Source organism: Ruditapes philippinarum, unplaced genomic scaffold (genome assembly GCF_026571515.1).
Source record: "Ruditapes philippinarum isolate M1 unplaced genomic scaffold, ASM2657151v2 ctg148_1_1_1_1, whole genome shotgun sequence".
In the NCBI taxonomy this organism is placed as follows: Eukaryota; Metazoa; Mollusca; class Bivalvia; order Venerida; family Veneridae; genus Ruditapes; species Ruditapes philippinarum.
In genome coordinates this window covers 355977-379873 of record NW_026862686.1, presented here as the reverse complement: position 1 = coordinate 379873, position 23897 = coordinate 355977, and the positions used below count along the sequence as shown (strand labels likewise).

Sequence of the window (23897 nt, the reverse complement as noted above, 5' to 3'; positions counted from 1 at the left end):
AATGTTGGTTTTTTTCATATATATTTTTGTTTTCAATTTTGTTTGTGGATATTGTTTCATTTAATTCAAAAAACTAAAATATTTTTATTTTTAAAATAGGTAAATATTTTAACTGATAATTGTCCATTGTATGTATACCTTAAAATGGTTACACAACAAAATAGGTGTTTTGACAGATTCTGGCCCAGAGGATGGAGTTCTATAGTAAAGGTAGCCATCCCATGGGTTAGAACTTGTCAAAACACTCACATCAATGGTCAGTTAAAATAACATTAATGTTTGTTTTATTGCCTTTTTATTGTAGACAACAGGAAGCCTTTGTTAAGAAACCTGAATATAAACCAAGGCTCATCCAAACTCTGGCATAACTGGTTTTTGGAGAAAATAAAGTATATAGAATATACTTTTATTAGAGTCTTGTTTATATTCAGGTAAGAGAAAATTATTTATTTTTCTTTAAGTACTTTTGTTTGTTATTTTAAACTAATTACATTTTTGTACTATGTTTAGTAAGTAACTTAGTATTTGTTTAAAGACTGTCTATTTTTATACTTAATAGTTGTAATATTATTTAACATTGCTTAAATTTAAAACTTCATACAATTAAGTGTCTTTTCTGAAATACATGAACAAGTGATTTTATTTAATATAAATGTACAGTTATTACTTTATTCAAAACATATCTTTTATTCTTAAAGTTAGATTCAAGTAATATTTAATTATTTTTCTTATTTCCAATATATACCACTTTAAAACATATTTACTTAACAAATTTATATTTATTTAGATACAATAACATTTTATTAGAAGAAACTGAATTTTGTAAAATAACATTACTTTTAATTAATGCTCATAGATTAAATCGTTTGATTCTTCGGTACTTCTCATTAAAGCGAGTAAACCCCAAATAAAATGTATTATTTTAATTATGTTTTTCAATGCACAGTTTCTTTAAGATTTATATTTTTCAAGTAACTAAAGTTTTTATACATAGTGCATGTTTTTACTGTTTTTCTTTAAATAATTATTTTACATTAATATTAATTGCTTCATTATTTCTATTTTATTTATTGTGACATTATTATGCATTAAAAATGTATTGTGTAAAATATTGATACAAAATTGTGCATTATAATGTTTATATATATAACTGGTTTTTGGAGAAAATAAAGTATATAGAATATATCTTTATAAGAGTCTTGTTTATATTCAGATATAGGTAAAGATATTATTTAAAGTACCACAAATCTTCAATAACCAAGCTACAACAACAATAACAACAACAACGTCCACGAACACCCTCGTGACAGACTGGTGCGAGATAAATCGGGTATCGATTTAATGAGCCATCCAAGGAATCTAAAACAGTACTCCAAACCTGCTCTTCGCTCAAGCGGACCGCCACCACCGATTGAAGAAGCAGAAGAAGATTCTGAGTTTAAGTTTCTACTTGTTTAAGTGCCGAAAGTTCTACACTATACAGTGCTACTAGTTCTTTTGGAGGTAGTGACTTCTTAATTATGGCAAGGATTGAAATGCCAAAATTCAGTGGGGCACCAGGCAGCCGTGCAGCAGACTGGCTGCATAAATATGAGAACTACTGTGAACTCGTTAATTACAACGAAGAAAAGAAGTTAAAGGGAATAGCGTTCTATTTAGAAGCTGACGCAAACGCTTTCTATAGGAATCTTAAGTTGGAAGTAAGGAATGACTATAAAAGTCTAAGCGATTCGCTTACAGCCAGGTTTAGTGGGAATGATGGTGCCACTGAAATCTGGGACATTACCCAAAGTCTGGAGGAAACATCCTCAAGATATATAACGCGGGTGTTAAACGCTGCCCAGAACATGGAATATCCGGAGGAGATGTTGGCTTCCATCACTATCAGAGGTCTCCGCAGTGAAATAAGGAATATTGTGATGCCACAAGGTCTCAACGACCTTGAGAAGATTAGGAAAGCTGCACAGCTTGCAGAGCGAACACTGGCTACAGCACCTACTGCTCATGTTGCTGCAGCCTTTTCTGATATCGTAAGCGAGCAGATAGCGGGGCTGTCTGAAAAAAATTGCAGCGATGAGTCCTGCTAATTGGTCAACACAGCAAAGGCCGGACAAATATCAACAACAGCCCTACCAGTAATCACAGCCCTACCAGTAATCACAGCCCTACCAGCAATCACAGCCCTACCAGCAATCACAGCCCTACCAGCAATCACAGCCCTACCAGCAATCACAGCCCTACCAAGACCATCACCGATGAGATATGAAAATCAAGGATGTGAACGCTGTGGGGAAGGTAGGAAACATTCATTAAATAATTGCAAAGCAAAAGATATGATATGTAATTTATGTGGGAAGAAGGGTCATTCCTATCCTATGTGTTTTAGGCTTTGTAGGCAACAATTAAATCAACAATAGGGCCAGGGGCCTGTTTGTAATAATGTTACAGACAGGCATAGAGCACGTAGATCTGTGAAAATCAATAAGAACACACATCTAGATAAATCTTTAAAAGCAAATTCAAAAATACTTAATAATAAGACAGATAAAAGAAAATCAACTTTTAATAGAAACTTACAAGAATCAAGCTGTTTCAATACAAAAAGTTTGTCAAATTCAAACATTGAAAATAGTTCTAAGTGTGCTTATTCTCAAACTGATGAGTTAAATAAAGATATTTACTTTAAACAAAATGATAGTGCTATTATAGATCACTCTTTCTCACAAGTTAAGTGTGCTAATAGGTTAAATTCCCATGAAAGTGTAAAACCTCTTGTTGATAATTCAACATACACTCACACTAGTGCTAATTATAACAAAAATCCAACCAATCATATTTATAACCAAAAAGAAGAACCATTGATTGAAAATATTATTACCTTAACTGCTTCTGTGGTAAAAAACACCATTCATATTGAACTTTATGACAAGAAAATTCAGGCTTTATTAGACACAGGTGCTGGTGTGAGTTGTATCCAAAGATCTTTACTTGAGAAAACCATTCCTAATTATGAAAGTAGGTTAAGACCTTCTAAAATTCCGCTTGTTAGGGGAGTGGGTGGTGAATTTCATAAAGTAGATGGTACAATTAGATTACCAATCAAAATTTCTGGTCTTACAATGGAACAAGACTTTATAATAATTAAAGATCTTCATCACTCAATGATAATAGGTTTGGATTTTCTTAAAGAAAATAAATGTATTGTTGATTTTCAACATAATTTAGTAAAATTCCCACATATAGATGTTTCGGTTGTCATGCTTCAAGATAATAAACTTGGTTATGTTCGATGTATCAAACCTCAAGTAATTAAAGCCAATTCTGAAGCTATCATTAATGTTAGAGTCTCTAAAGGTCATAAAAATGAAACTCTACTGCTTGATCCTTCAAGTAACTTACAAGGAACAAATATTATTGGTGCTAGATGTTTAGTTACAACTAAAAACAATAAAACTGTTATGAAACTTGCAAATCCAACAGATGAAGACATTTATTTGTCAAAATCAGGCATTCTTGCAAATGTTTATGTTGTTGATAGTGAAAAGATATTTTGTTTTGGTGATGACAGTTTACATGAATCTTCTAGCACCAACAATATTTCAAACTTGAATGTTGATTCAACTTTTAACAAAAAGGTGCCTGATTTTACAGATGATATACACTTTGAAATCAAAAATGACAATTTAACAAATGTACAAATTTCAAGGCTAAAGATGTATTTTCTACTTCACTACAAAACATAGGTAAAACAGGCATATGTAAACATACTATTGAAACTTACCCAGAGGCGCTACCAGTCCGATCAGCGCCATATAGACAAAATCCTGAGAAAAGGGCTGAGATAGAAAAACAAACAAAATTGAAAACAAAAATATATATGAAAAAACCAACATTTTAAATATAAACATGGCTATGTTAGAAAAACAAATATATACATAATATACAATAAACAAGAGCTGTCGGAAGGACAGCACGCTCGACTATTCTAAGTGCTTGATAGTAAAGAGCCTTGATAATGTTAAATTTTCTAAGTTCACAAAAGGGCTAATTTTTTTTATAAATTCATGTTATAGGCCTTAAATAGAGTCTAATTATACAGTATTGGTTTGACTATTTGGAAGGTAATGTCACAAGGGTGTTTTATTGAGTATAATAATAGTAATTACCTATGAATACATAAATTTGACAGAAAAGGTACAAAGGCTTGTTATTAAGATGTTTTATCAAGTAAATCACTGCTTTATTATTATGAATGCATAAAATTGTCCCAAAAAAGGCACAAACCCTTCAGTAGTTATGGCGATAACAGCTTACAAGCAAAACTTTACCATGAATTTTTTAAGTTGAAAAGGGAAGAAAAATCAGCCTAAATGCAAGATAGAATTATGGATCTTTGTCAGTGACCTACAATTCTGACCCTAAATGCATATGTGAAGTTTTAAATAAATATCTTTAATAGTTATTGAGATATGTAAAACTTGCATGTAAACATTAACCAAGAGACTAAGTAGAAAAGGGAATATGAATCAGCCTTAATGCAAGATAGAGTTATGGAACTTGGTCAGTGACATACAATTATGACCCTCAAATTATGACCCTAAGTACATGTGTAAAGTTTCAAGTAAATATCTCTGAAGACCTTTAACCTTTAACCAAAATCTCTAAGTTTCAAAGGGGCAAATAATTCTGCAAATATTGCAGACAGAGTTATGCAATTTTGCAAAATGGTGTACATTGTTACTATAAAAACAGTATTGTAAATTTCAATTGAATATCTCAAGCAATAATGAGATATTTGACTTTACAAAAAAACTTTAACCAAAATTTCAAAGTTTCAAAGGGGCATAATTCTGTCAATATTGTAGGCAGAGTTATTCAACTTGTCAATCTGATGTACCTTATTACTATAAATAAGTATTGTAAGTTTCAATTGAATATCTCAAACAATAATTGAGATATTTGTCTTAACAAAAAACTTTAACCAAAATTTCTATGTTAAAAAGGGGCATTATTCTGTCAATATTGTAGGTAGAGTTATCCAACTTGTCAATCTGATGTACCTTATTACTATTAATAAGTATTGTAAGTTTCAATTGAATATCTCAAACAATAATTGAGATATTTGTCTTAACAAAAAACTTTAACCAAAATTTCTATGTTAAAAAGGGGCATAATTCTGTCAATATTGTAGGTAGAGTTATCCAACTTGTCAATCTGATGTACCTTGTTGCTATAAATAAGTATTGTAAGTTTCAATTGAATATCTCAAGCAATATTTGAGATATTTGACTTTACAAAAAACTTTAACCAACGCAGACGCCGACGCGGACGCGGACGCCGACGCCGGGGCGACTACAATAGCTCTCATATTCTTCGAATAGTCGAGCTAAAAATACTACAGTTTGTTACTATGTAACATTTACATATTAATTAAGAGTTAAATATGATACCAGTTTAGTAATTTTACAACATTAAGATTTGTTATACTTTTACAGATTAAAGTTGAAATTTATAGAAAAATGTATTCTAGAAATATGTTTAAGAAATAATTTAATTTTAATCATCCAGATGTGTTTAGATATGTTTTTTGTAAATACCTTCCAAATTTAAAATTGTCAAATAAGGTGTTCCTTATAATTATAGGATTTCTTTTATCAAGTTTATAATTTTATGTTACAATCAGTTAGTAATATTGTTGTTTAAAAAAGCATGATCTCATGAAAAACATTTCGGTACTTAGCATGTGCCTTGCGAGTAACTTATATGTAATTCCCCACTTTAAATAATTTATTTGAATAAAAATGAAGAAATATTATGTCATTTGTTTAGATAGTATAAATCTATATTGTTATCTAAATTGTTTTTATTGATGTTTGAATATCTAAATGAAATGAATGAGTCAAATTATGAAATCTTTTATAATATAGAGATAATTTCAGATACATATACATTACTTGTATGATTTCTTTTTGAATGATGTTTTATGTTTTGTATTGTATTTGATAGACATATTACTAAATTGACTGAGACAAAATAAATCTACCAGAGATCTAATATTGTCAACTTATTATTACAGACACAAGAATCTTGAAACAAATTGTTACACCAAATTGGATATTACATATAATGATCCGATATCCGATACGGTGTACAACAAAGATCCCTTGTGAAAACTGGTGTGAGAATCCGCAAACAGCAAATTTCACTGAATGAGCAGAAGGAAGCCACAACAAGAATTTGTGAGAAATTTAAGATCAGACGGGCTCAATACAAAAGAAGTCTCCACGTGCACATCGGACAGCCCTCGAGAAATAACAATGGAACCAACAAGCATGGAATCCGAAACCTTGACAGTGCAGATAAAAGGTAGGCCAAATGTTGATATAGTGGGAAAATTTTGACCAGTTTAAACATGAACCTCATTTATGGTTAAGTAGATATATTTATTACGGTCATGTAGTGAAATTTAAAGAATCTGATTTAAGTAATATGTTTAGATTATAAGTTCAGCATTTAATTGGCTTTTTCATTAAATTTATAAGATGAGGTCAAAAATGATATTAAAACATTAATAAGAACATTTTTTCTTCAATTTGGTCAAAGCAATCTTAAGTGAAAAAATGTAGTCTTTCTTTTGTGGCAAAATACAAATACATAACATTAGCAAGTTCTCTAATGACTTTTACATTTTCACAAGACATCAAATTATAAAACATTAGTACATTTGTAGTCTGATAATTTACAATATGTTCAATGTATGTACTTAATCCTTAAAACATAGTTACAATGACACACAAACACAAAATGGACAAATGTTCCAAACAAGAATTGTAAAATATTATAAGTAATGGGCAGGTCTCATGAACTTAGTGCTAACCCGGATATCAACCTTACAATTCCTATAACTCTACCCTTCTTATTCACAGAACTCTTCTTTTCTACGTCCATGAGTTTCTACTCCTGGCAGTAGTTATACCTACTTTGTCTGGGGAATGATTGGAACGAAGACCTAATTACAAAACATAATCACACATGTATGTCAATACATTCTACATGCACAAAATTACAAACACCACAATCTTCATACAATAGTCCGTGTTTGGATCCTTTAAAAAACTTCTACAGAAATTCTTAATACACATACATGTATTATATTTAAAACAAGACATCAATCAAGCAAATTACTTCTTAGAATCTTTAGCCTATCAAGTAATGAAAATAGATGAACATTTTTCCCCTTTGAGCGTTTAATTATTTTTGCTATATTAGAACTAATTCATTTTATTTTATATAAATATTTTTGTATTCTTTGTTTCGAAAAACTAGTATTGTTTTATGTAAGAGGTTCAAAGGTCAATCCCACTTTTCAACAAAGTGCCTACCACTACCATCACCAACGTCATTGTGATTCAATATTGTATGCTGAAGACAATCACTGACATTTTAAAGTACTAATTAGTACTTTTTATCTTTTTTCAGTACTACTCAGTACTTGAACATTTATCCTTAATCTTTTTCAGTACTACCTAGTACTTGAATATTCATCATATTTTTCAGTACTACTCAGTACTTGAATATTTATCATTAATCTTTTTCAGTACTACTCAGTACTTGTGATATTTTTCAGTACTACTCAGTACTTGTAAATGTTTTCATTATTCTTTGCCTGTACTACTTAGTACACGTGTTTTTATTAAAAGTACATTTCTGAACATTATAGTACAACTCAGTACATATGTTAAGATATATTTTCAAGTACTTTTCAGTGAACTTATTTCTGTTTATTTCATGTTTGTTTCTTACGTACCTCTGAGTACCAATTTGTAAGAATATTATTAAAACATGTCATTTACTATGTGTACATGTAATACAATTTAAATTTGAACACATATATATATTTTTAACTTTTCTTATGTCTAAGAAAAAGGTATCTATGTACATATAATGAGGTTCAAGGGTCAATCCTACATGTCATGAAAATAAGGGTCTGTTCATCACACAGAGTTCCAACCAAGTGACAACAAGGACACCGTGCCTTCCAAATCCTCAATTGCCAGTTCCATGTCGGAGCATGGATTTCTTCGGAAGCAGGGGATGTTGTCACACAGCTACAGCTGACAGCTGTCAGACAGACAGCTCCCTCAAGCACTATAGTGTATTTGAAAATGACTGTAAATAATGTTTTACAAATTTATTATATCATTTTAATGTTTCATGTATATATGTTTAATGAGTTATTTCCTGACAAGGTGACATTTATTAGTCTACCCTTTTGGTATATATTGAGAGTCTTCAAACTGAACAGGCAGACTTCTATTTTACAACAAACTTGTGTCTGCTTGTTCAGGTAAGAATTTTTATATATTTTCATTTCTAATATGAGAGATTAGCAAGAATTTTATATTCGATAATCTTATTTAAACACATCAAAGTCCGAGTACTTGATTTATTACCGCCCTGTAATAAGGTACGGTATGGAGTTTATCCTGTCTCAAGGGAGGTAATAAACATTCATCTGGGTTATTGCCACACTGCTTACCGAGTCGAAAAATTGCTTGTTAAAAGTTTTTAAGAATCATGCCGCGAGGAAAAGGGAAGAGAGATGCCGAGACGGCAACTTGAGGCAGGAAAAGAGCGCGGAATCAGTTGAATGAAGTGGACAGCAGGCCTCAGAGGCAAAATCGGGAACCTGCTGTTCATTTTCCTTTTCATTTTATATATTTTCATTTCTAATATTGTAATATTAAAAACTATGTACTTATCTTATCTATCAATCTTGTGTTAAATATAAGTACTAACTGAAAATAACAGAAAACAACTTTCTTATATTACTGACTTATATAAATGTAAATTATGTTTTATTTACACTCATTTGTAATTGTTAATACACAGTAATTATTTCTATGTTTGTTAAATTAACTATCAATATGTGTTCATGATTAAACACTTAAATAGCTTGAAATTATACAAAATATATCTTCTCTTGAATATCTAATGCTTCTCTTGTTTAATGATTTAATTATCAAAATAAAAGACTTCTATTTTACAATAAACTTGGGTCTGCTTGTTCAGTGTAACCCAGCCAACTCCAAAGCAATTCAACGCAAAGATCCCTTGTGAAAATAACAAAAAATAACTTTTTAAAATTATTAACTTATATAAATGTAAATCATGTTGTATGTACATTCAGTTGTATTTGTTAATATACAGTAATTTTTACTATGCTTGTTAAATTCACTTTCAATATGTATTCATAGTTTAATACTTTAATAGCTTAAAATAATACAATATATATCTTGTTTTAAATATTTTATGCTGCTTTTGATTAATAACTTTATCATAAAATAATAAAAATAAAAAACTTCTATTTTATCAACAAACTTGCGTCTGCTTGTTCAGTAAAACCCAGCCAAATACAAAGCTTATACAACACAAAAATCCCCTGTAAAAACTGGTGTGAGAATCTAGGCATCAAATTCAAAGACAAAGATACGCTGAATGAGCAGAAGACAGCCACAACCAGAATTGTAGCACCGTTTCCGGCATAACAAACAAATTGCGAAGAAATAAAATAGCCAAAAAACGTTAAAAAGAGCACTAATGGACACTTGTAAGCACAAACCAAACAATAGACTATAAACCAATAACTGGCGGCGGCACTACATCTACTTCCACAACATTACCAACCACTACGACACCACTGCGCCAACCACTACGACACCACTGCGCTCCAAGAACATCTCACCCGACGGCCGTACCCCACCCACTACTTACTACTAGACAACATTCTTACCTTTCCTCCCACTAATCTATATAAATTTATTTGAATGCTTTGTTTTATTATAGGAACTGTTTTATTCACTTATAATCTAAAGTACATTTTTAACAGAGCATTCGGTCGTATTTGACCAATATAGTGTGTGTTTGGTTTGTTTACCTGTTGTGTGCATCATTCATAAAATCTGTGTTCTTTATATACACCAATAGAAGAGCTGGTATCTCATACCATTTTTAATAAAGAACCTTTAATACACTAGTATATTACTAGTTTTATATGAATAGGCGGCTGGTCCGCAGTGAATAATTTTGAATAACAATGAGGCTGAGATATTGGCCATCCCGTCACTATAGGGACCTGTCGGGTGTCCTTGGCAAACAAGGCAGTAGCCAGGAATGTCGGGGTCCTAAAAGGGCTAGATGGTAAGATTACCACTTTAAAAATTCAAGTGAAATCAATCTAAAGATCAAAAATGTGCTTAAGGCAACACCCCTCGCGTCGGGCAACATTTTTCTTGAATTCGCGTCTACAGAAGCACTGAACAAAGCACTTTATCTACCCAAGTTTAAGCTTGGGGGGGTGGAGTGCATCGTTAAAGGACTGCCTCAGGAACGCCTTTATGAGGTAGTGATACACGGCATTCCGCTGGAGGAAGATCTGTCAGTATTCCAACACAAGTTGGAATATGACAGATCTGATGGGGCCTCACTTGTGAGGGTCGACAGACTCCAGAATAAGCTTAGGCAAGATTCAGGAGCGGTTAAGTTGACCTTCGCAGGGGTGTGCCCCATCACTGTGAGCATCGCGGGCGAGGGTACGGAATTAGTATATAGAAGCACTGAACAAAGCACTTTATCTACCCAAGTTTAAGCTTGGGGGGGGGGGGGGGGGGGGGGTTGGAGTGCATTGTTTAAGGACTGCCTCAGGAACGCCTTTATGAGGTAGTGATACACGGCATTCCGCTGGAGGAAGATCTGTAAGAATTCCAACACAAGTTGGAATATGACAGATCTGATGGGGCCTCACTTGTGAGGGTCGACAGACTCCAGAATAAGCTTAGGCAAGATTCTGGAGCGGTTAAGTTGACCTTCGCAGGGGTGTGCCCCATCACTGTGGGCATCGCGGGCGAGGGTACGGAATTAGTATATAGGACGGAGACCTATGTACACCCTCCAAAACGTTGTTTTCTTTGTCTGGGATACGGGCACATTTCTAAATCGTGCAAGAACAAAATTACTTGTGGCCGGTGCGCTGGAGGTCATAACACTAGGTCCTGTACCTCAGATTTTAACTAACCAGAATTAGTGCGCAACTTAAGATCTAACGGGCTCACTACAACAAAAGAAGTCTCCACCTGCACGTCAGACATCCCACGAGAAGAAATAATGGAACCAACACCAGAAATGAAAGGTAGGCCCTTGTTCATTGACATCGTAGGGAAGTTTGACCCGGCACGTGATGAGCCTTGTGTATGGCTAAATAGATACCTCTATTATGGCCAATACCTTAAACTTAAGGATAAAGATTAGCACTAACTACAAGTTTGTATTCAATCACAAATTTCCAACAATGTAGTTTAAGAATGTTAATCATCTCAGAATTTTTTGGAAGAAATTTTCAGGATACTGGAATTAAAAAGTACTTTCCAAGAGACCATTACTTTATATTTAGATTAAAAATATTTCTTCTATATTTTGTTTAAAATATTTCAAATGAAATACTGCTGCACAATAATTGTGCTGTTTACAATTAATATAATCAGTATTTAACTTAACATTTTGTATCTATTTCTTTAACGTTTGCAAAAACAAAAAGGTATTTTCTATAACTAGGAAAAGAAAAAATAAACCATAAGAACTCTGTTGTTGTCGTTGTTATAGGGTGATGCGGATGATTTCATTTGGAACAGCTGTCATCGAGTGATGTGAATTATCTCAATTGGAACACTTCTGTCATAATGGAAGAGCTTTACTGTTGGTGGATCCACTTGTTCATACTTTAAACCTTCATTATCTATTAGAAAATAAAGTTAAACTAAAGATACAGTTTGATCTCTTATAATCACAACATTACTTATTTTTAAACATACAGTTAATATGTGTGTGTGTTTGTTTGTTTTTTGGTTGGGTTTTACACAGTATGTCATATGGCAATTTTCCAGCTTTACTGGTGATGTCATATGCCCTTCAGTGCATTGTTTCAGGCACGAAAGGGCACTGGAGTAAAACCACCATTGTTCTGTATGCTAGCTGAATAGCTTCCTCACATGAAAGAATCACAAGTCCCTGTCAGGATTTGAACCCACAGCAGTGAGGGGCAAGTGATTTGAAGTCAACCACCTTATCATAATGACGCCAACAAATGTGATTTAAAAGCAGATCAATTACTTTCAACTTTCATAAATTATTAACACACATTAAACAATGTCAACTTTCGACAGATTTTCAGATAATTATCTATGCATATAATAAACGAACATTTTACAAATTTATAACAAATACAGACTGGTTTCAAAGGCAGAAATAAGACCGCAGGTGGCCCAAAATGTTTTAATTCAGTTATGCGACAACACTAGGATCAAACTACTATCTCTCAAACAATCAGCTTTAAAGATTAAATAAACATTTATTATGATGTAAACCAAGCTTGAAATAAAAGTTTATAATACTTACTGAGAGAAACAAGAAACTGATCTCTAGTATCTTCGTTACGTATAGTAGAAGCCACGTATGCCGAGCATGTTGACCTCCTTCCTAGGAACATCTTCAATACCGACACAAGAGCTGGAATGATCCTGTTATCATACACCACATCTGAAACACCAAAGTCATAATTTATGTTATCATTATTTCTTTGATTTTGGTTAGGTTTTACGTAGCACCAACACATTTTAGGTCATATGGCGACTTCGCAGCTTTAGTGGTGGAGGAAGACATCAGGTACCCTTTTGTGCATTATTTCAGGCACAAACGGGCACCTCAGTAGAACCACCAATGTTTTGTAAGCAAGAATATTTAAAATCTAGTAAAATTCCCATGTTTACAAATTTTTTTTTTTGAGCTTTATACATTTCCTGTAAGAAGGGCTTGTTTATTTGAATAAGGCCAAGTACATACAGGTGATTTGAAGTCAATCAACTCAAAACAATCATCCACAAAGCCAGTTAATCTTTTTGATTTACAATAACATACATGTAACAATTTCATTATAAAATACCAAACACTTACCTGCTGCCAGTATCACATCTGAAACTGCTAATTTTTCTACCAATTTGTCAGTAATATTCTCCCAGTCAAGCTTAGCTAGTTGTATACACTTACAGCCTGAGGTCTCATTTAATCTAAACTCTTTTATATCTGATACCTGGTCTTTGTTTATATCACCGTTACTTATTAATCTTTTATCACATTCAGTTGATGAATCACATTCTGCCCTATCCAAATAACCAACATGTCCTTTCTGTTGCACAGTTGACTCATTTTCCCCATAACTGTAACTTTTAGACAGACTGGGTCCACTTTTATCATCACTAGCAGCGGACTTGGAGGAAACGGTATCACAGTCTGGTCTGGTTCCACATATATTTTCAGTATCACAGTCTTTCTGATCACTTTTCAAACCATTCTGGTCAGCCATTATATCTGTATTGTTTTCAACACACTTTGGTTCATTTACACGAAACTCAAAGTTATGACATATGTTTTTATGTAGGAGATCAAGAACCTGTGTATGACAGTCTGTGAATGTGTACGTGTTAACACAACATTGTTTACAAACACTCAGTCCAGTAAGTCCTAAACCACAGCCTAACTCCAATACATTCCTGTAACATAGATATCAAACATAAAATATACTATTTCATTATCTAAAAGGTATAAAACTATATCTGATGGTAATTTTTCATGCAATTTATAAACAGTAAAAAATGTTGTTTCCCTAATCCTAAAGCAGAATCTTGAAAAAGTTGTAAGATAGAATGTCCCTCTCAGTTAACATATATAAGAATTGTACATAAACAGAATAAAATGCTCTATCTTAAGTAGGATTTTTATCATTTAGTACATGTACCATTTGCTCTAAAACTTATACACAAACATTTCTGTCATACAGGTACTATGGAATTATTCTATATCAAAATTCTAACAATAATTGTGTTACCTTCAGCATCAGATATATAACTTTCCTTTCAATAGTTTTGAAGATACCAGCTTGTAAAATAAAAAAATAACCAAAGTGTGATGTCCACACCCTAGCCAGTACAAAAATGGTCTTATTAAAATTCTAGGATAGCCAAAAAGTTAAGCATGTACCATAACTTGAACAGGAACAGCATTATAGGCCCAAATCTTACTGAAATTAAACAAGTCTATAGACAAAACTATGTTGTTTTGGCCCTTTAAGGGGGGGGGGGGGTTAGGGGCTCTGTACTGTGACTTAAACTCAGTACCTCGGTTCATTAGATCAACTTAAGTTTCTCAATTTAAAATCTAACTTGGAAAATTGATTAAAACTAAGAATGCGTGCACTTACCTATCTTTAAACTTCTCTTTGTTCTGCAATGCCCATTCTGCTAAGTGCTGGGCAGCCTGTAATAAAATCAACATTGGAGTTAGTGATCTTATACAAATATAATTTATTTCAAATGTGAATGAACTGAACCCAAATGCAGTCTTTAAAGATCCACTGAGATCAAAAAGCCAAGAAACATAAAATTTGAAATTTTCACATAGATCAAGTGAAGCACTTTTAAATTGACAAAAGATAGTAAAGAAATATACTCAAAGGTTAATATAGTAATATACTAATAGAATAATAGAGTAATATAATCAGAATTAAATTGAACTTCAATAGTCAGTGCAATTTTTAGCTCGATTTGAGTCATAGGGTCACTTTGCACAGTACAATGATTATTCTTTTAAAATCGGGTGGAGGAAATGAACGAAAAATTTGCACACAAGTTATTGGTTTAGACCTTCATGAAATGGTACAAAAGTCTCAGAAAAGTATTCCTTGTCTTGTCATGTCTTAGTAGAGTCTGTTTAAGATCAGGCTCTTAAACAATGCATAAGGAAGTCCTTATGAGTACATATTTTATATATACCAATGAGATTCAATTGTAAACTATTGTAAGGAATACTAAGTCTCTTAAAACAGCATAAAGTACAGAAATATTTCCTTCTTTTCTCTTTGCATAGATTTTCAATAACAGATAACCACAAAAAAATGATTTATTATAAAACTTTACCACCAACCAGTTCTGTATTAAAACACTTGTATATGTGATGCAGTAAGGTATTTTCAAGAAACACAAGTAACATACAATTCTTAAAGCTACACATACCTTGCAGAATGCTGGTGTAATTGTTAAGTCATTGTCTTCAATAACAAACTTCTATCCATTATAAAGAGTAATCTACCATATTATTCCTCAGTAACATTTTTATATTTTTGATAAATCACTTTCCATATAATCCTTTGAGTCTATAAACGTTTACATATGGGCACTTCCCACCAAAATAAAGTATTTTGACTTGATACTAGGAATGTCATGAAAGTTGTACAATACCAGGAAATGTTAAATCATATCTTATAATGTTGACACCGCATGTCCAGACTCATATATAGCCCAAGGCTTGTAGGTCTCAAATGGCTGTCAATAATATGTAACTAAAATATATGATATTATATCAAATTTGCTGTATTTTGGGCCTGAGGCCTTTATTTACAAATAAAAGTGTTGTTGTTGTTGTTGTTGTTATAGTATTATGACAGCTATAATGTTACCACTAAACCCTAAAGGAGTAAAGTGACCATCAATAAAACATAACTTAAATACTCTTACATAATATTTTACCCCGAAGATATTTAAGGAAATAAAAAAATATTGATAAATGGACAGATATCCAATATTGCACCAACACCATCTTAAACCAGTATTGAACAACATCTAAAAAAACTACACATATAGAATATTAAAAATATATTTTGTGAACCTTAATCAGTTTTTTTACGAAACCTTTATTCCCTGCCACATTCCAAGTCTATACAATTTTCATTTCTTACCAGTCTGTCAATCTTTTATTGCAATAATTTGTCAAGTCATTTCATAAACTTTGCCTATGAGACACTGCCCAAAATCTTTTTAAAATATCCTGTCTATTCACTAAATAAAGCTGAATTTCAACAACAAAAATAAATCTTTAAACCTGCATTCTTCCGTTTTTGTTTAATGTTAATTAATGGACATGTCTCACTTTTGATTTGGAAATGAATAATTCGGAACTTCTGAAATTTCAGAATAATAAAACTGCATATATGTATTGTCTAGTTTGATTTTCTTTATATGCTAGCTGGCATTATAGTGGTGGCATAAATGTGAAGGCCTATCATTGTTGTCACTAAGTATAGAAACTCGAACGCATTAAAAAATTACATTTTTGTTACTCACTCCTGAAGTTCCACACCATATTGTAGGCTGGCCTGGTTCTATATTGATGGCAAAGGATTATCACTTCAGGTTCTAACTGGTTATGGATTAATCTATTATCATTATAATTATAATCTGATAAAAACTTACCTGCCATGTACTCAATCCTGTTGTACCAAAAGAGATCTTACCTGCCATGTACTCAATTCTGTTGTACCAAAAGAGATCTTACCTGCCATGTACTCAATTCTGTTGTACCAAAAGAGATCTTACCTGCCATGTACTCAATTCTGTTGTTCCAAAAGAGATCTTACCTGCCATGTACTCAATTCTGTTGTACCAAAAGAGATCTTACCTGCCATGTACTCAGTTCTCTTGTACCAAAAGAGATCTTACCTGCCATGTACTCAATTCTGTTGTACCAAAAGAGATCTTACCTGCCATGTACTCAATTCTGTTGTAAACCAAAAGAGATCTTACCTGCCATGTACTTCAATTCTCTTGTACCAAAAGAGATCTTACCTGCCATGTACTCAATTCTGTTGTACCCAAAGAGATCTTACCTGCCATGTACTCAATTCTGTTGTACCAAAAGAGATCTTACCTGCCATGTACTCAGTTCTCTTGTACCAAAAGAGATCTTACCTGCCATGTACTCAATTCTGTTGTACCAAAAGAGATCTTACCTGCCATGTACTCAATTCTGTTGTACCAAAAGAGATCTTACCTGCCATGTACTCAACCCTGTTGTACCGAAGGAGATCATGTTCACAGATTCCTGAATTGTTATTCTGACATCTTCATCCTTCAATGATACAAAGTAACAAATTTGAACAAATTTGAACAAGAGCTGCCACTTAAAGACAGTATTCTTTACTATTCTATGAGTTTGATACTAAAAACAAGAGCAGGTATATGTTTGTAAAAAATCCCAAAGGGGAAGATTTTTCTCAATAGCAATCAATGCAAAACTTGGGTATATTTAATTTACAAGAGCTGTTGGCACGACAGCATGCTTGGCTTTTTTCAGTGCGTAAAGAGAGTAAAACTTATTTTGTTTCTATATATATCTTAAAAACTAACCTACAATCATGAGTATAGTTTCATGTGTTTTTAGAGTACAAAGAATTCACCTGCATGTAAAACATTAACCACAAATTTTTGTGAAACAAGATATGTTTGTAAAACATGTATGCCCCCTATCAGCAGCCAATTAGTCATGTGATAAGGTTATTATGCATGACTTCTGACCCAGTGATCAAACAATTAATAAGGGTTATCAAGTATCTACTGGTCATGACCTTAACCTTTGACCCCTTGACCCAAAACTCAATAGGGGTCATCTGCTGGTCACGACCAATCATCATACAAAGTTTGAAGTTCCTAGGCCTAAGCGTTTTTAGTTAATTGATCGGAAACCGTTTTTACCTACAAGGTCAATGTGACCTTGACCGTTGACCGCGCTTGACCTGCCCAAAATCAATAGGTCATCTGCTGGTCATGACCAATCACCATACCAAGTTTTGAAGTTCCTAGACCTAAGGGTTCTTTAGTTATTGATAGGAAACCGTATTTTTTAACATAAACAAGGTTCAATGTACCTTCGACCCTTTGACCCCAAAATCAATAGGGGTCATCTGCTGGTCATGACCAATCACCATGCCAAGTTTGAAGTTCTAGGCCGAAGCGTTCTTTAGTTATTGATCGGAAACCGTTTTTACTTACAATGTCAATGTGACCTTGACCTTTGACCCCTTGATCCCAAAATCAATACGGGTAATCTGCTGGTCATGACAAATCACCATACCAAGTTTGAAGTTCCTAGGCCTAAGCGTTCTTAAGTTATTGATCAGAAACCGTTTTTACTTACAAGGTCAATGTGACCTTGACCTTTGACCCCTTGACCAAAAACTCAATAGGGGTCATCTGCTGGTCATGACCAATCATCATACAAAGTTTGAAGTTCCTAGGCCTAAGCATTTTTAGTAGGGATGGCAACGAGTAACCGGTTAACCGAGTACTCGATCGAACGTCCGAATATCGGTTTACAAAATTGATATTCGATTACTCGGAAAAAATATTTATTTTCTACTTTTTTATGCGATTTAGAACGATTAGTTCCGAAATTCGGAAATGTACACATATCTGAATAAATACTTGTTAAATGCAATCAAAACATCCTTTCAGAGGTGTGAAAATGATATCTTAAATTTTACGAGGCGATAAGCAGTTTGACACGCGTATGGTGTCGTTTATGTCATTCGGCCTCTAAAGATATTTAATAACCTTTAAATATTAGACAGTTTGTAGCCGAAACTTGTTAATTATAAAAACGTAAATATATACAGAATATTATGTTGAAGCTTTGTATTTTGCCACGAGCAGAGGTGGAAAAATTGATATCTCGCGAGACCGAAGGTCGAGCGAAATATCTACTGTATTTTCCTACATTGCGAGTAGAAAAATGCATAGGCTCAGAAAGCTACTACAACATAATTTTCCTTTTATTATATACCTTTTCGTTTGAATTATAAATGATTTTCATTATTCTACACTTCTATAAGAAATTTCAGAAAATTAAATGTAGCTGTCAAGAAATCAATCTATGACTGAGTTTTTGCCTTTTATAATTTTGGTTTCCGTTTCCAAATGCTACGTTTATACACAGCTAAGATAGGAACCAACGTCAAAAATAGTCCGTCACTTCCATATATGGTACCATATTTGTCACTAACTAATACGGACTTTTCTATCCGTTGAAGCGTATTTGCGCTTCAAGTTCATCCTGTATTCTAGGGAGAAAATTTGTAGGTACATGTAATAAATGCTGTCATTGACATTTCTTATGTTTATATTTATATATGTATTTCTTGCAGTCCTATTTATAGTTACGAATTCTATGAATTAAAATTGAAAACGAAAGTAGCATGCAGACGGTGTTGATATTGTGTGATAAAACTTTAAATATCATTGGAAATCATCCGAGTAACCGAGTACTCGATCGGAAAAATGACCGAGTACTCGAGTATTGATTTTGGTATTCGTTGCCATCCCTAATTTTTAGTTAATTGATCGGAAACCGTTTTTACCTACAAGGTCAATGTGACCTTGACCTTTGACCCTTTGACCCCAAAATCAATAGGTCATCTGCTGGTCATGACCAATCACCATACCAAGTTTGAAGTTCCTAGGCCTAAGGGTTCTTAAGTTATGTATTTGAAAGCATTTTTACCTACAAGGTCAATGTGACCTTGCCCTTTGACCCCTTAACCCCAATATCAATAGGGGTCATCTGCTGGTCATGACCAATCACCATACCAAGTTTGAAGTTCCTAGGCCTAAGGGTTCTTTAGTTATTGATCGAAAACCGTTTTTTACCTAAAGAGGTCAATGTGACCTTGACCTTTGACCCCTTGACCCCAAAATCAATTAGGGGTCATCTACTGATCATGACCAATCACCATATCAAGTTTGAAGTCCCCAGGCCTAAGGGTTCTTTCGTTATTGATTCGGAAACCGTTTTTACCTACAAGTCAATGTGACCTTGACCTTTGACCCCTTAAACCCCAAAATCAATAGGGGTTCATCTGCTGGTCATAACCAATCACCATACCAAGTTTGAAGTTCCTAGGCCTAAGGGTTCTTTTGTTATTGATCAGAAACCGTTTTTACCCAAGAGGTCAATGTGACCTTGACCTTTGACCCCTTGACCCCAAAATGAATAGGGGTCATCTACTGATCATGACCAATCACCATACCAAGTTTGAAGTTCCTAGGCCTTAAAGTTCTTTAGTTATTGATCGGAAACGGTTTTTGCTTACAAGGTCAATGTGACCTTGACCTTTGACCCCTTGACCCCAAAATCAATAGGGGTCATCTACTGATCATGACCAATCACCATACCAAGTTTGAAGTTCCTAGGCCTTAAAGTTCTTTAGTTATTGATCGGAAACCGTTTTTGCTTACAAGGTCAATGTGACCTTGACCTTTGACCCGTTGACCCCAAAATCAATAGGGGTCATCTACTGGTCATGACCAATCACCATACCAAGTCTGAAGTTCCTAGGCCTAAGGGTTCTTTAGTTATCACTCGGAAACCATTTGGTCTACGGACCGACGGACCGACAAGTGTAAAGCAATATACCACCTTTTCTTCGAAATGGGGGCATAATTACAAACGACTAAACTTCAGTCAAACCCCAAGCCATGAGGCCAACAATTATGACCTAAAAACAAGAACTTTGGTCAAACAGCAGGTTATACATTGATATATGAGTGTAACTTACAACTGTGTAGGTTTTGTAGCACAGTGTGTCCTCCTCTAGGTCTTTACATTGTAACAGTGCTGTATATGTCTCGTAAAGCTCATCACATATTTCTACACCAAAACCTTCCAGCTGCAAAACAAACCATTACTAGTATGTTCTTATTAAACATTCTATCAATGAATCCGATAATAAAATTATGCATTCAAATATAGATCTTATTCCCACTTATCATGTGACATTTTCTTAGTCCTCAAAAGCAACAGTTCCTGGAAGCTGACTAGAGAGGGTTTCAGATTAACTGAGCAATCAAGCATCTTGTCTATACATTAAGCATTAAGTCATAGAGGAACAATAATGTTTTAAAGTGCATTCTTGGATAACGTCTGCTCCGGCAAGTATACATTAACAGAGAAGAAAGCATGCAAAGATAAAAACACACAAACATTCCCTGTTGTTTCACATTTTTTTATTTGAATGACTCCTGGCCCCGTGTTCACTAAGAAAAGATCAGGATCAGGATCAAGTGATCCTGATTTTATTTTCATTGTTTAATGTTACTAAAATTATTTGTGTTTTGTTGAATTAAATTGTAAATATTCAAAATGTAAAAATATGCTGATTTCACAAGGAAAACAACTATTTTGGGATAAAATCAAGAAATAACAACACAAATACAAAAAACATATTTGGATTCAAAATAAGGATCAATTTTAGGATCAGGATCAAACTATTTGGATCAACTGTGTAAAATGCCCATATCTTGCAAAATTAAACAATTAATTTATTCTAAAATTTCATATACTTGCTATTTCAAGTCCAGTTTTATCAAATTTATAATCAGATATTTATCTATGAGGATAAACAATGAAGAATATCAGGGTTTTTAAATTTGATCCTGATCTTGATCCTGATCCTTGAATCTTTGTGAACACGGGGCCTGGTGACATCTAAAAATAGCTTACTGCAGACTGCATCAGTAGTTTCATTATGAAAACCCAACAGCATTCATTTATGCAAGAATATCAGAAGCCCTTTGACTTACTAAATCCATGGTGCTGCAGACTCTGGTTTTAAATATGTCCTCATTACTTCTGCAAATGGTAATGCACAAAACCCTCTATTGAATACAACTTTAATATGGAAGATAAGTAACGCTTAACACATAGTCCTTTAAGTAAAAAGACTGACAGAACTTGGAAAACGTTAATTGGCTAGTTACAAGTCAAGCAACAGGTAATGGAAGTTAAACATACTGTTGTGAGTAATTTCTTGATGAAAGTTCTTTGATATTGTATAGAAGGTGGATATTGTTGACAAAGGTCACTGTTAACAGTTTTCGACAGCATGTATCTTTGTGCCTCCACATCCAGATCATCACTGTCGATCTCCTCGTTCTGAAATTACAACATTCTAAATTAAGAACAACATGTAAGTACAGTACTGCCAAAAAAAAATCATGAAGTATCAAACATTAGACATAATATAATAGAGACAGGCAACTCCTGATTAGCGCTACCTTATCTATTATCTAATCAGGCAAATACTACTTATTCCATTTTGTGGCTTCTTGTTGATCATCGTGATTTTAATGCCTGATTTTAATATGATTTTAATTTCAGGAACTATACCTGGAATCAAAAATGATTTTTAAAGTCACTTGTCCTGTAGGACGAGCAACTGCTAAATTTAACTCAACATCCTGCATGTTACATTTTGTGGCATACACTTCAAACATCTGATGTTCGAGATAAACTGAAGTTGTAAATGGCATTATTTTTTTTTAATGAATATTGATATTAATTGAATGCGGAAAGTAGTAAAAGACTGCTGAAGTTAATGTTTACACTAACAAAAGAAAATATGGAAACCAATCCAATTAATATTTTGGGGTATGTTATGAAATATTGCAGTATATAAACACTGCTTTAATTACAATTTAATAAATAATAGACATAAGACAAGAGCGTGAATCAAATACACCTGTCAGCACTTTATACTTTGTGTATTATATATATATATATACACAAAAATATTGGCTTGATTTATGTGTTCCTTGGTGAAATCTTAATATATTGAATGTAATTGCATTCCACTCGTCTTCTTATTTGTTCATTTTCCAGACTAGAATGGGTGGACCAACGCTCGTCATAATAATACTATATTTGATATGACAAATTCAAATCAACGTCAAAAAACCTCAATGTTATATGTCCATTTGATATTGTTTTAAATATCCATTGTGTAAAATTTGCTAATCACAATGACGTACATGGCGGGAGCTATAGATAGTCCGGATAAAACAAGAGCGGTTTGTGTGAAATTGTACCATAGCTTGGCGTACAGTACTAGATCTACATGATGCAGGTCTGTTTTTCGATTAAAATGTTTTTTTATCTTATGAAGAAAACATATTGAATAAATTGTAACAACCAAATAAGGTTCATACATTTACAAGTACCCAACTTTTAGTTAAAATTTTACAGCCCTTTAAAAGATTTTAATGATTTATATGTTGCGGATTACATACGGTCGTTCGTCTGCTATTAGCATTGTCACATGACTTCACCAGCAGTGAACTACACCAGGATTAAATGGTGAGAGATGTAAATAAAAGCAACGGTGACCTAAATCAGAGATAACTTGAAACATTTTCAGATATTCTAAAGAAATATCTTTTACGCCGAGCATTGTATGTCCAACCACTTTACATTTTTCACTTGTCTTGTAGCAGATTTCAGTCAACATAAATACAAGCAGAACTTTCTAACCCTGCCTTATGTGATAAGTTTACGGCTCTTGGTCATCAGTTCATGGACTTAAGCCAGACAGTGTGACAGGGTTGGCTCAAGCAGGGTCTCTTTTAAAAAGCCAAAATAACAGGACTCCAACTCAGAAACTTGCTTCTTGAGGTGACCCGCTGTCCATACTAAAAGTAATGAGCTGGTATCTCAACTAATATTTTTTGAACGCTACATCAATCTAACCTCATCAAATATACCTGAATGATCAACATTTGTTATGAATAATCAAGCAAAATTTATGAATAGCAGGTGCAAATTAAAATCAACAATGTTAGTAACATACGAAATAACAAAAATCTATACACGTGCTCAAACACAGGTGTGTCAGCACGTGCTCAAACACAGGTGAGTCAATTGCACGTGTATCTATTGTAAATAATTTCAAATGAAAATGTGAAACTGCGACAGTTACCGGCCATTGAATTCTTCTTACTGGAACCATCTCAAAAAACTGAATGGCCACGGAGTTAAGACTGCTCATGTTTCTCGTGTTTCCCGTGCAAACCTCTGTCATTTTCTTTGGAAATTGATTTGATTGGACATCAAAACTGAATATCCGGTTTTACCTTTTTCACGAAACGAGATTTCAAATCTCGAAAAATATCTTTTTACCATTTCGTGTA

The 23897-nt window shown here is 33.4% G+C and overlaps 1 protein-coding gene across 1 annotated transcript; it reads right to left on the bottom strand.

The window, feature by feature from the left end:
- Nucleotides 1-10675: 10675 nt before the first annotated feature.
- LOC132719885 (putative uncharacterized protein DDB_G0277003) lies at nt 10676-23819 on the bottom strand. The gene is made up of 8 exons (XM_060703840.1): nt 23687-23819; nt 21727-21867; nt 20492-20602; nt 16933-17010; nt 14309-14364; nt 13006-13601; nt 12451-12591; nt 10676-11791 (listed from the first exon to the last, which is right to left on the bottom strand). Exons 1-8 carry the CDS (start codon nt 23786-23788, stop codon nt 11691-11693), a joined length of 1326 nt encoding a protein of 441 aa, XP_060559823.1. The 5' UTR covers nt 23789-23819; the 3' UTR covers nt 10676-11690.
- Nucleotides 23820-23897: the final 78 nt, after the last annotated feature.